This window comes from Rhinopithecus roxellana, chromosome 14 (assembly GCF_007565055.1).
Source record: "Rhinopithecus roxellana isolate Shanxi Qingling chromosome 14, ASM756505v1, whole genome shotgun sequence".
Taxonomy (NCBI): domain Eukaryota; kingdom Metazoa; phylum Chordata; class Mammalia; order Primates; family Cercopithecidae; genus Rhinopithecus; species Rhinopithecus roxellana.
Window position 1 is genome coordinate 15,190,768 of NC_044562.1, and position 13,945 is coordinate 15,204,712.

Here is a 13,945-nt window from a genome sequence, read left to right on the forward strand (position 1 = left end):
GGGGGTGGAGGGTGCAGAGGAATGAAGAGGTTATGCCTGGTGGAGGGAGGAAGACACAGCATGTGTCTAGAGGACAGCTTTGCTGTTAGTGTATCTCTTCACTCTAGTGAGGGTAGTGCCGATGACCAGGGACACAATCCAAGTGAGGTGATGGTCTATCAGTAGTCAGCAGCCATCTGTGCTTTCCTATTTGAAATTCATTGTGCTGTCAGAGAAGAATGGGAACCATGCTTGCCCTTCCAGCCCCTTCCCCAGTCAGCACCTTCTATCAGTTGTACCTGTAAATTTCTCATGAATCTGTTATCTTTCCTCATTTTCCCACATGGCTATTGGTATGAATCAGGGTTCTCCAGAAAAGTAGGGCCAGGATCTCTATATATGTGGAATGCAAATATGAAAGAGAAATAGATTTGAAAGAGAGATTGAGATTTATAATGAAAAATTGGCTCACTGCACTACAGAGTCTGGGAAGACCAATGATTTGCAGACCTAGGAAAGTCGGTGTTGGTCTGTGTTTCAAGGCCTGGGTACCAGAAGGTGTAAATCCCAGCCGGAGGGCTGGAGAAGATGAGATGAAATTTCTCGATCAAGCAGGGAGGAAGGAAACAAAAAGGTACAAATTCCTCCTTCCTTTGCATTTTGCTCTGTGCCCTCAGCAGAGTACATGATACACACTCACACTGGGGAGCGCACTGTACTTTGCCAAGTCCACCAATTTTAATACTAATCTCATCCAGAAACACACAGGGACACACCCAGAAATAATGTTTAATCCAGGCACCGCATGGCACAGCAGAGCTGACCAAGAAAAGACTGTAGTGGGTCTCTGGAGAAGTGTTGAAAAAAAATATTCATTACAATTGTTAAAGATGATAAGGGGGGCTACTAAATGGGGTTTTATAGTGGGAGCAAAGATTGGGCTCAGCTCTGAGCACAATAAAGAAAAGTGGGGATTTATAGCCATGGAGTAGGGTGGGGGTCAGGGAATGGAAAGTTACTTAGAGGTAGGGTACTTCTTTCTAAACTAGCCCAACAGGAGCTTTGTTGAAGGCAGGCAAGTGTGATAATATATCCAAGGAGGTCAGACCAAGGTGGGAGGTTTTGGTATTCTGACTCTGCAGAATTCTTGCTAAAACTGGAAAAAATGGGCCATGGACAGAGCCCAACGTCACACCTAGTCCAAAGGAGGACTCAGAGGAGCCTGACTAGAGTTAGGTCAAGGAAAGAGTCTTTTGTCAGGAAAAAAAAAAAAAAAAAAAAAAAAAAAAAAAAAAAAAGACATAGTTTGGGGAACCCCAGGGGCAAACATCTACTCCATCTTTGGCCTAGCACTTCTGAACATCTTGATTGTTGGAGAAGGGGCACGTATGAGAGTGAAACTATAGGGCACTAAGAACTACCATCTTAGGAACAACAGGAGACCCACACTTGGAGGAACCAATGACTTGTGGCAGTTGCTGCCCTGGGGAGGTCTCATTAACATCTTGAATGGCAGTCACAGTCAGACAGAGGAGTCCATGGTTCAACTGGAGCTTGAGGGATGTGGAAAAGCATCAGACACCAAGAATTTCATTCCTTCCTTAAAGAGTGACTTCGTTTTTGGACAATGAAAGACCCTGTAGTTCTTATAAAATATAGAGAGGAAAAAAAGCCCCATGGTAGCTCACTGACCTCCTTTCAATCTCACTTATGAGGTCAAGGCCAGTGGTTTACCTTGAAGGTTTGATCAATGCACCCTTCCTTGCCAGATATACTTTGTACCAATTACAGTAAATTAGAGTAAGTATATAAAGTAAATTTAATTACTATATCATGCAAAGGATCAGGTCAGATTTATGTGTACAACTAACTTGTGCTTAGCACAATTTTATAATATTTGAAAAATCTTGAATGAATGTTAAAATCTTGAATGGAATTAAACATACAGAGGGACAAAGGGGTTTTGGGGAATGAAGCACCCTTCTTGGGATTAGGAGGAATGATATTTGAAGAAAGGGGTTAAAAGGTATACAGGGTAGAATAGAGGCCACTGACCATTTGCCATGTCTCTTTTGACACAATTCTAAAGTAATGTCTTCTCTCATGGCTTTTCTAAATGGCCAGCGGGAACTTCCTCAAATGCAGTCTTGAGCCAGATTCTGGAGACACAAATGGCACTATTGAAAATGGTCAGTCCATGTTGATTTCAAAAGTAGCATTTTTACATGCAGCTCATTTTTCTTTTCTCACCTCACTTTGGTGAATGGAGGTGGCACCAATGGCCGTCAATACTGTACGTCATTTCTGCCAGCAGTAAGCCCAGCTGAGACAGGACTGTCAGAAAAGTGGCACACAGCAGCTGTGTGACAGGAAGCTGAACTGCAAACATTCACGTGCGCCCAGAGAGCTGGGTCAGATGCTGTGTAGAAGGAATTTCCCATCCACCCACATCTTTTCTCTCCTACTTGCCTTTGGATTTGCCCTTGGAGAATATAGTAGAGGCACGCGCTAAAGACAAAGAAGTTTTAGACAGCTGGAGTGGCTGCATAGGGGCAAGAATGATAGAGGGAAGTGTGAAGGGAATCGGGGGAAGGGAGAGAGAAGCTGGCCTAAGGTGAGTGAGGAAACTGTCCAAGGACAGAAAGCATATCCCAGTGCATTTCAAAGTTTTCCTGCTCTCTGTTGAGCTAGGTGTGCATCCCTATTCACAACCTTATCTTAACAGTGACAGTCTCTGAAGGTGTTTATTTAAAGCCCTTGCTCTGGGGGACCAATCCGGGAACTCCTTAGATTCTGAGCAACCCTGAATTGTGCGCAAGAAGTTGGGCCAATTAAACAATGAAATGAAGGGAGACTGAGGAAAGAGAGCCAGACCTCTGCTCAAATGTGAGCAAACTGATCAAATAAGGAAAGAATCTCAGGTCCTCTAGTACCCCACTGTTCTGAAGCCGCCTTCCATGGCTTTGATCCAGAGAACACTCAGAAGAGGGCTTGGGTGAAGCTAAACTGGGTTTTAGATAACTCGGGGGAAGGGGATACTTTTGCAACCTCCTATGCCTTTGCCTTCTTCATCTTTGTGAACATTCCCACTCTACGCAACCTCAGACTTTGAATGCAGCTGTGCTTTGGCAGATTTGTTTTTACAAAAATGATACTGACCTTAGGAAAGAAAAAGATAAATAAAAGTTATTGCTACTTCCTAGCTTCTCTGCAGAGCATGTGTGATTTGGCTTCTTCCAAAAGACAGCCCTGCCACGATGAGTTGGCCATCATTGGTGATGTTTTTATTCTTGAAAGTGAATTTACCAGAGATTCAAAAATGTGAATTAAAACAACTGTGAGATACCAAGAGCAAGTTGGTGGATTTTTTTTTTTTTTAATGGTGACACTCGGTGCAGAGGATGGAGGTATCAGAGATGGTGGCTAAAAGCAAAAGCCTCCAAGTTAGACAAACAAGGGTTTGTCTTCCATGTTCCCTGCTAACTAGGCACATGGCTTTTGCTAAGTTATTTATTCTAAGTCTGGTTTGTGCATCCTTTAAATGAAGAAAATAATACATTATGGCATTGTGCAGAATTCACAAGATGTGTATGAAAGTGCCTATCCTATTGCCTGGCACAGTGGAGTGATATATACTGTGGGTGATTGCTTGATGGATATCAAGGGCCTTACCCTTTGACACATTAATTAACTTGTGAGGATCTAGCCTAAAGGGAAGAAAACATCTAAACAACTACAACAAATGATTCATGCAATAATATGCTCATAGCACTGTGATTGATGGATGAATCATTAGAAATGTGCTACTGGCAGAAGTTTGTTTGGGGACTGTTATTCATTTTCAAGAATACAAGACTATCATAAATAAACATGGTTGGGACCTGCAGATGTTTTGCTGGGGAGAGGTTTTTGGAATTGAACCATTCCCCTGCTCCAGGACTGAGAACTGCACTACGTATCTAACTCTGCCATCCGGCTGCCTCAGTGGAAAGTTAAATTCAGGTAGCCATTCAGGTTAAGAATTGTGGGATCTTTACCTTTTTTCCTATGCAAAGAATAATCTTCTTACTCTTCTTTTGGGTTCAATACACACTTAATATTCCCCAAGACCAGTCTTCTCGTCCACTCCTCATCTATGTTATTGAAAATACTTTTACTAAGTTAAATATTTGGCCCATGTCACTGCACTGTTTCTGAGTTTGAAAGAAAACTATTCAGGAAGCAGCAGAGGACTTTCCAGCTTTGCCTCTACTCACTTTCCAGACTTACCTCCTTTAGGCTACTTGGACCTTCCTGTCCCAGTAACTACTTAGAAATGGCAGGTTCCCTGGAATTCCTTAGGGATGCTGTTTTGCTAATTTCTTCAAGCCTTTGCACAAACTGTGCCCTTTGCTGAAAAGGCTAGTCAAGGTACTCCACCCCTTTCCTAATTCCTTCCTTTGTTTTGTTTTCCCTCGCATAACCTTTGCTTGTCCAGTTATTTCTCTTGCCAGGCTCCCGCGGGAGCTGGTGTCCACATTGTGACTTGGCACATAGTTGACTTGCCATAGGTATTTATATAATGAATAAATGTAATTATTTTTACACCCCTTAGAAGGTGTGGATGCTTCCATCCCCCTTCCTTCTGGGACTCTCGGATGGCCCTCTTTGCAGATAGCATTGTGATCCTTAACACATGAATGGAAAATAATCTTGTGAGTGCGTCTGAACAAAGCCGACATTTTTTTCTTCTTTAAGATCTTGCCACTGAATGTGAAATGATCCTGAAATTAAGGTCAGCTCCCAGGTGGTTGTTTATATCAGCTGTCAGATTGCAGAATAAAAAATGGCTTTTATATGTTTGACTTTTATTGTTTTCCAGGGCAATGTCACTTTTTCCTGCTCCGAACCACAGATTGTGCCCATCACATTTGTCAACTCCAGCGGCAGCTATTTGCTGCTGCCCGGCACCCCCCAAATTGATGGGCTCTCAGTGAGTTTCCAGTTTCGAACATGGAACAAGGATGGTCTGCTTCTGTCCACAGAGCTGTCTGAAGGCTCGGGGACCCTGCTGCTGAGCCTGGAGAGTGGAATCCTGAGACTCATGATTCAGAAAATGACAGAACGTGTAGCTGAAATCCTCACAGGTACTGTCTGCTGACACTCTGGATCAGTTTCTTATTTATCCAAGTTGACAAAGGTTGAGGTCCTGACAAAAACATACAGAATCCAAATCTCAGGGATGTGGGTTAGCCCAGTATTCACAAATTTACTCCAAGTCTGAAGAGGCAGCATTTTTTTTTTTTTTAAGATGGAGTCTTGCCATCTTTAAAATGCATGGAGTGCAGTGGCTCAGTCTCAGCTCACTACAACCTTCGCCTCCTGGATTCAAGTGATTCTCCTGCCTTAGCCTCCAGAGTGGCTGGGACTACAGATGCACACCACCACGCCCAGCCAGTTTTTTTTTATTTTTAATAGAGACGGGGTTTCACCATGTTGACCAGGATGGTCTCGATCTCTTGACCTCATGATCCACTCATGTCGGGCTCCCGCAGTGCTGGGATTACAGGCCTGAGCAACTGTGCCTGGCCAGCGTTTTTTTGTTTTTTTGTTTTTTAGTAGGAAACAAAACAAAACAGTGAATTTAGAATTAGCTATGTCAACTTCAGTTAAGTGCTTAAATTTCTTAGTCTCTTAGCAGTCTCATTGGAAAGATGGGAAGAAGAATTCTTACCTGGGAGTATTTAGCACAATCTAGACCATTTCTAGGACTCTCTGCTAGGTTCTCCACAAACATGGCATGTATCATACAGAATCTTCACCACACTCACTGAAGGAAGTTACTATTTTTACTTAATAAATGAGGAAATCAGAAGTCATGGCAATCACTTGCAAATCTCATGTTCCTACGTGATGGAGCTGGGATTTTATCCTGAATTTGTCTGACTTCCAAGTCTATATTCTCCTCTTAAACCACATTAGCATGGAAGTTTGGATAGCCCCTAAATTATATTTCACGTAAAAATCAGTAAATCTAAAACATTATTTAAAATATATACGTGTCTACATATATATTTTATTTTATTTTTTATTTTTTATTTATTTGGTTTTCTATTATAATTTAAGTTCTAGGGTACATGTGCAGGTTTGTTACATATGTATACTTGTGCTATGTTGGTGTGCTGCACCCATCAACTCATCAGCACCCATCAACTCGTCATTTACATCAGATATAACTTCCAATGCCACCCGTCCCCCTACCCCCTCCCCAGAATAGGCCCCGGTGTGTGATGTTCCCCTTCCAGAGTCCAAGTGATCTCATTGTTCAATTCCCACCTATGAGTGAGAACATGCAGTGTTTGGTTTTCTGTTCTTGCGATAGTTTGCGGAGAATGATGGTTTCCAGCTGCATCCATGTCCCTACAAAGGACATGAACTCATCCTTTTTTATGGCTGCATAGTATTCCATGGTGTATATGTGCCACATTTTCTTAATCCAGTCTGTCACAGATGGACATTTGGGTTGATTCCAAGTCTTTGCTATTGTGAATAGTGCCGCAATAAACATACAGGTGCATGTGTCCTTATAGCAGCATGATTTATAATCCTTTGGGTATATACCCAGTAATGGGATGGCTGGGTCATATGGTATTTCTAGTTCTAGATTCTTGAGGAATTGCCATACTGTTTTCCACAATGGTTGAACCAGTTTACAATCCCACCAACAGTGTAAAAGTGTTCCTATTTCTCCACATCCTCTCCAGCACCTGTTGTTTCCTGACTTTTTAATGATTGCCATTCTAACTGGTGTGAGATGATATCTCATTGTGATTTTGATTTGCATTTCTCTGATGGCCAGTGATGATGAGCATTTTTTCATGTGTCTATTGGCTGTATGTATATCTTCTTTTGAGAAATGTCTGTTCATCTCCTTTGCCCACTTTTTGATGGGGTTGTTTGTTTTTTTCTTGTACATTTGTTTGAGTTCTTTGTAGGTTCTGGATATTAGCCCATTGATGAGTAGATTGCAAAAATTTTCTCCCATTCTGTAGGTTGCCTGTTCACTCTGATGGTAGTTTCTTTTGCTGTGCAGAAGCTCTTTAGTTTATTTAGATCCCATTTGTCAATTTTAGCTTTTGCTGCCATTGCTTTTGGTGTTTTAGACATGAAGTCCTTGCCCATGCCTATGTCCTGAATGGTATTACCTAGGTTTTCTCCTAGGGTTTTTATGGTTTTAGGTCTAACATTTAAGTCTCTAATCCATCTTGAATTAATTTTCGTATAAGGAGTAAGGAAAGGATCCAGTTTCAGCTTTCTATTTATGGCTAGCCAATTTTCCCAGCACCATTTATTAAATAGGGAATCCTTTCCCCATTTCTTGTTTTTGTCAGCTTTGTCAAAGATCAGATGGCTGTAGATGTGTGGTATTATTTCTGAGGACTCTGTTCTGTTCCATTGGTCTATATCTCTGTTTTGGTACCAGTACCATGCTGTTTTGTTTACTGTATACTTGTAGTATAGTTTGAAGTCAGATAGTGTGATGCCTCCAGCTTTGTTCTTTTGACTTAGGACTGTCTTGGCAATGCGGGCTCTTTTTTGGTTCCATATGAACTTTAAAGCTGTTTTTTCCAAGTCTGTGAAGAAACTCATTGGTAGCTTGATGGGAATGGCATTGAATCTATAACTTACCTTGGGCAGTATGGCCATTTTCATGATACTGATTCTTCCTATCCATGAGCATGGTATGTTCTTCCATTTGTTTGTGTCCTCTTTGATTTCACTGAGCAGTGGTTTGTAGTTCTCCTTGAAGAGGTCCTTTACATCCCTTGTAAGTTGGATTCCTAGGTATTTGATTCTCTTTGAAGCAATTGTGAATGGAAGTTCATTCCTGATTTGGCTCTCTGTTTGTCTGTTACTGGTGTATAAGAATGCTTGTGATTTTTGCACATTAATTTTGTATCCTGAGAGTTTGCTGAAGTTGCTTATCAGCTTAAGGAGATTTGAGGCTGAGATGATGGGGTTTTCTAAATATACAATCATGTCATCTGCAAGCAGGGACAATTTGACTTCTTCTTTTCCTAACTGAATACCCTTTATTTCTTTCAATATATTAAGTAAATGCAAGTACATATGGCACCAGGGAATGGGAACACTTTTAAACGGTCCTCAAATGGCCAAAGTTTGGGAAGCACTGTTTCATTGCCATGTACTACCGATCTTACTGTCTAGCAATATGCAGCAGGTCCAGGAACAAATTGTATTTTTGGATACCCTGGCTCCTCCAGCTGCTGTTTCTTCAACATGGAACAGTGGAAGTCTTGCCCTCATTCTCTGTTATGTTACCAATATCTGATGTCCTTCAAGCAGCGGTATATTTACTAAGTTGACAAATACTCATTGAGGTCAAATCTCACATGCCAAGGATTGAGCAGGGATTGGGCTGCAGCTGCTGATAGATGAAGTTCTTTCAGAAGTCTCCCTGAATAAACAGTCTGAATAAAAATCTCCGTCTGCTTTTCACCGCAGGTCAACATCCATCATGGATTATACTACAATTTAATTTAGATGCCTTTCTCTCAACTGGACTGCATGGATTTTGTATCCAAGTAGATTAGCAAAAATTGAGTTAAATTGTAAAGGATATGACTTAATAGTTGTGGACCTAAAAGGAAGAAGCCAAGGCAATATTAATATAAGTAGATAGTTTATTTGGGCCAAGCTTGAGTATTGCAACCTGGGAATATAGATTCAAATTGCCCTGAATGTATACTCTGCTCTGATTAGCTGCAGTTAGAAGCAGATTTTTAAAGAAAAATAAGAGGTAATTTCTATATTGTTTATCAGAAATGTACATTAAAATCATACCAGCTAAAGATTTCCTGTGCATTGTTCTTTGTATCACAGATTCCAGGAGCAAGAAGATAATGGGTGAGGCAGGTAGTCAGGAAAAAAATGACTTTAAACAGTTGCCCAGAGCATGGGTGCCTTGAGCTCAGGGGAAGGGTGTGTGACTGAAGTTTCATACTCATGCCTCTCTGGGCCCAATATACTTTGCATCACTCGCATATTTCAGACTACTGTGAGCTGTATTTCTTTTCTCATAGTTATGGTCATGTCAGACCGTGGGAGACATTCAAATGTCCATAGGCGAACAAAATGGCCCACTGAATCCCTGAGCATAGCAGAAAGTCCTGAGTCTGGAAGTCAGTCAGTCAAGTTTAAAAGTATTAATACGTTTTCTCCTTCCTTTCCTGTGGCCCTGGATAAACTTTGTCTCATATGTAAACTGAAGTGTATTAGTTATCTATAGCTGCATATCAAGTGACAGCAATATTTAATGGTTGAAAACATTATTTATTGTGTCTTAGTTTCTGTGGATCAGAAATCCAGGGACAACTTGGCTGGGTGACTGGTTCAGTCTCCCATAAGGTCACAATTGAATTGCCAATGGGGACTGCAGCCATGGCAAGGTTCAGTGGAGGAAGATCTGCTTCCATACTCACTCATGTGCTCAGGAGGCAGGCTTCAGAAAATCCACTTCCACATGTAGGGAAGTTTATATTTCCCCCCTCAAGTTATTTAAAAATAACTTGAATCTATAAAAGAAATGAATAATGGACAAATTAACAGGAAAAAATGCATACACATTTTATTACATGCACACGTGTGCACAGGAGTCACAAAGACATACAAAATATAAAAGCCCAAAGAAATGGCAGATGGTTGATGCCTTTATACCACCTTGAGATTACAGAAAGAACTGGGGTTTAGAGCATGGCCAAAATCATGTTATGGGCCAGGCATGGTGGCTCACGACTGTAATCCTACCACTTTGAGAAGCCAAGGAGTCCAGACCTCTTGAGCCCAAACCCCATCTCTACAAAAAAACTGAAAATTAGCCGGGCATGTGGGTGCATGCCTGTAGTACCAGCTACTCGGCAGGCTGAGGTAGGAGGATCAGCTGAGTTCAGGGAGGCCAAGGCTGCAGTGAGGCATGATCGTACCACTGCACTCCAGCTTGGATGACAAAATGAGATCCCATCTCAAAAACACAAAACAATGACAAAAACAGCAACAAAACACAGGTAAGATAGTAAATCAGGTTATGATGGCATGACCGGTAATTGAGGGGAGAGAAGAGGAGGTTCTGTTTACCGAGGAGGTTCTAGGTGGTCTTAAAATGTAGGTGAAGCCATACAGGTATCAGCCCTTAGAAAGAATAAATGACAAATGTTTTTTTCAGACTCTTTAAATGTTTAGACTCTCAATCCTCAATCCAAACAAGGGAGAACCTCACAGAAAGCCTTGTTGTATCAATGCAGGTTTTCTTTACAGATGCAAGTCCCCTACGAAAGACAGCTTTGCAGGGCTGCTTCTTTCACAATAGCCCTCTTAAAAAATGTCAAAAAGTATATTTTGGGGTGAAATATTTTGGTTTCTTTTACCAACTTTTCCTCATGAGCCTCTCCAGAAAGCTGCTAAGGGTAAGTGAGAAAAACCACCCAAGACAGAAGCCGCAGTCTTTTTATAATCTAATATAGAAAATGGCATCTCCTCACTTCTGTCATATTCTATTCCTGAGAAGCAAGTAAATATGCCCAGCTTATGTCCAAATGGAGGGGATGACACCAGCGCTTGGATATTAACAGGCACAGATTATCCAGGATCATCTTAGAGATTGTCTATTACAGGAGATTAAAAAAAATTTACTTTATAAGCTGGTGTTGGCATTTAAATGAGGTAGTATATCTCAAATACTGCACAAAGTGTTGAGTAGCTATTTAACACATTTTTCTTCTTTCTGTGCTGACTCAAGAGATACAGCTAGAAGGGGCCTCATTCTGCAGAGTCATAAAAGTTAAGAATGAATTTGTGCAGTCAGAGGATTTTTATAAAATTTATTAGATTTCCAGTAATGGAGGTGAGTTAATCACTGAAAATTATAATATTTTTCATGTTCTGAATTATAAAAGTTCAACCTCAATCCTCCTTATTTGAAAAAGAAAACTGTGAGCTGGTACTGAGCTGTTTCTCTTGAATTGGTGAGATGTTTTTGAATACAGAGACTTGTAGGCCTCAGGTCAAAAATGAAGTTTTAATACAAGGAAGGCCCTGGCAGCACGTTGCTCTTAAAAATCCAGGTGCTGTCTGTATTATTAAGTGCATGTCAATCATTAAAATGCATTTATGACCAAAAGAGAGTCTTGTAAGAGCTGCCACCTTACCCAATTGCAGAAAGGGAACAAATCATCAGTTATTTCAGACCCACCTCTCAGAAACTGATATAAGCAAAAAGAAGTTTTTAAAATGTGCAGCCAGAGTTCTCAAAAACTCTTCTCTCCTAAGGAGAATTTCTATGTTTTTAGAAAAATTTAAAAACTTAATGGTTTTTAGAAATGTATCAAAGTTTCATGTATTCTTCTATTTTCCCATCTGAGAGGGGGAAGAACAAACAAATAATCAAACAAAAACAGTTTTCTCTTCCATTTCTGAGGAAACTTGTTTTCAAAGTACTTGAGCTTATATTCACTTTATAAGAGATGAAAATCTCATATGAATGATGAAAAAATAATGACAATCATTCCAATAATTTTTGAGAGTCAACGGGGCTATACTTGACATTTGGTTTGTCCCAAATGGGTCAGAGAATGCAGATAATCAAAGGTTTATTTGCGACTAGTTCTAACATCCTAGATCTAAAAGATAAGGTAATTCCTTTGGAAATGGCAGTACAATGATGCCTCACACCTTCAACCCTGTTCCCAAAGCTTTGTACAGTGTGCTTGGCTTTTTAGGAAGGAAGCAGTTCTGATTTAGGGATTTTTGCATTGAAGATCAAGGAGAGACTTGCAAAGTAAATGCATCCTCAAAATAGAAGACATCTGAATTTAGTTATTCTAGAGATGAAGTTTCAGGACGATGAAGGACAATAGTGGAATCCCTTTCTTGTATTTTTCTTTATTTTCTATTTTTGTTATCTCCTTTTTTTGCAAGCCTTATATATGTGTGTATGAGGAAAGTTAGAATATCTCATTTCACTGTAAGGGATGTGAAAGTAGAACCAGCAGCCATTGAAGATCTTCTGCCAGTTAGGCATTGTGCTAGGGGCTTGTCATACAAAACTGTAGAAAAACTCATAAAACTTTATAAGGCGGTTAGTATACCAACACACATAGAAAGAAACTGAGAATATGAATTTAAGTTAAAGTAGCCAAAGTGATGCTCAACCTCAGCTTTTTCCTTAGAATTCCCAAGTTCATGGTCTTTACACAGCATCCTGCTGCTCTCCATATTCATTGTTCATACTGTCCATTGCTTAAATAACTCAAATTGTAAAGAAACTCTGCTTTACATCTATAGATAATCTACAAAAGGCTCTTAAGGAAAGTGGCTATTTAGGTCTAAAGCTGTGTCTTCAAAAACAATTTACTTGGTGGTCTTATTCTTGTATTACTTGGGATTCACACTAGATTGAATGTCTGTTGTCTTTATAAAAGTGTGTACTTTAGCTAAAATTAACTGTATAATATTATTAAGTAAATAATATGGGAGGCTGAGGCAGGTGGATTGCTTGAGGTCAGGCGTTCAAGACTAGCCTCACCAACATGGTGAAACCCGTCTGTACTAAAAATACAAAAGTTAGTTGAGCATGGTGGCACATGCCTGTCATCCCAGCTACTTGCTACTGGAGAGGTTGAGGCCAGAGAATCGCTTGAACCTGGGAGGTGGAGATTGCAGTGAGCCAAGATCCTGCTACTGCACTCCAGCCTAGGTGACAGAATGAGACTCCATCTAAAAAACAAACAAAGTAAATTTTATATATATATCCGTATATCAACACACACATGCAAATATTCATTGGCCACTGCACTCCAGCCTAGGTGACAGAGCGAGACTCCATCAAAAAAACAAACAAGCCAATTATATGTGTGTGTATGTGTGTGTGTGTGTGTGTATATCCATATATATATCCCATATATATATCCATATATATATCCATGCATCAACACACACACACCAACATTCACTGAGAAAATAGGTCATACTTTCTTCAGACTTTTTTTTGGTACTCAGTACTGATTCCTTAAAAGGATTATCACTGAAGGATGAAGGCTGCCAAGTGACATGAGGTCTACCTCAGTAAGGGCCTATCTACTTCTAAGGACATTGCCCTGCTTTGTGCAGGCTTTCCCATTCTAATTTCCCCTGTGCCCCATCAATCAAGATTAGATCTCTCAGAATTCAAACTGAAAGATCTGATCCATGTGGAAAGCCATGAGCTTCATTGGAGCAGAGAACACCTTCTAGCAGTCTTACTGGACTGTGAACCTTACCACAAAATCCATTTAGGCAATTCTCCAATGAATGAGCAACTACCTGCATAACCTAATTAATATATTGTAAGCTCCCAGTTCTTTTTTACTTTTCATAAGGTACCAGGTGCCACGGGGACTTCTCACATGGTCATGTGGTCATGAGGCTCTCTCAATCTCCACACCCTTTCATTGAGCAATAGATGTCACACTCTATTTTTTAATGAAGGATGTGGCTGCCGTTTTAAAGGCTTTTATGGAGATGCTTAGAATGGAGTTTAGTATTTTTCAAAACAACCTGAATTACTAAGAAAATAGGACATTTTATAAAGGTAAAGGAGACCACCTGGTTTGTTTTCTTAGGAGGAATAGGGCAGAATGTTTTGAATGTCATGTGAAATGGTAAGCAATCTTAAGAGAAAACTGGCACCACTCTAATTATTTGAAAGGGATTTGACATTTCAATGTTATTTTTATTTTTCTGATGGGAAAATACAAGGCAAGGCAAATCGAAAGAAACAGGCATGGAGTTTTAGCTTACGTTTTTGTTGGTTTGTTTGTTTTCGTTTTTTGTAGTGCTTCTCAAAATGTCAGACATTCTGGGCAGAGAGCTTGAACTCAGTCTGTAGTGGTTGTGCTCCAGCCTACCTGTGCTCTAATCAGATGTAGGACAT

At 40.3% G+C, this 13,945-nt stretch overlaps 1 protein-coding gene across 2 annotated transcripts in view; it reads left to right on the top strand.

The window, feature by feature from the left end:
- Positions 1-13,945, top strand: part of CNTNAP5 (contactin associated protein like 5) — an 886,717-nt gene that overhangs the window by 464,332 nt on the left and 408,440 nt on the right. For both annotated transcript variants that reach the window (XM_010356733.2, XM_030916676.1), the window contains exon 8: positions 4,841-5,105. In XM_010356733.2, the coding sequence (XP_010355035.1) occupies positions 4,841-5,105 (265 nt within the window). The remainder of the gene's footprint in view (positions 1-4,840; positions 5,106-13,945) is intronic.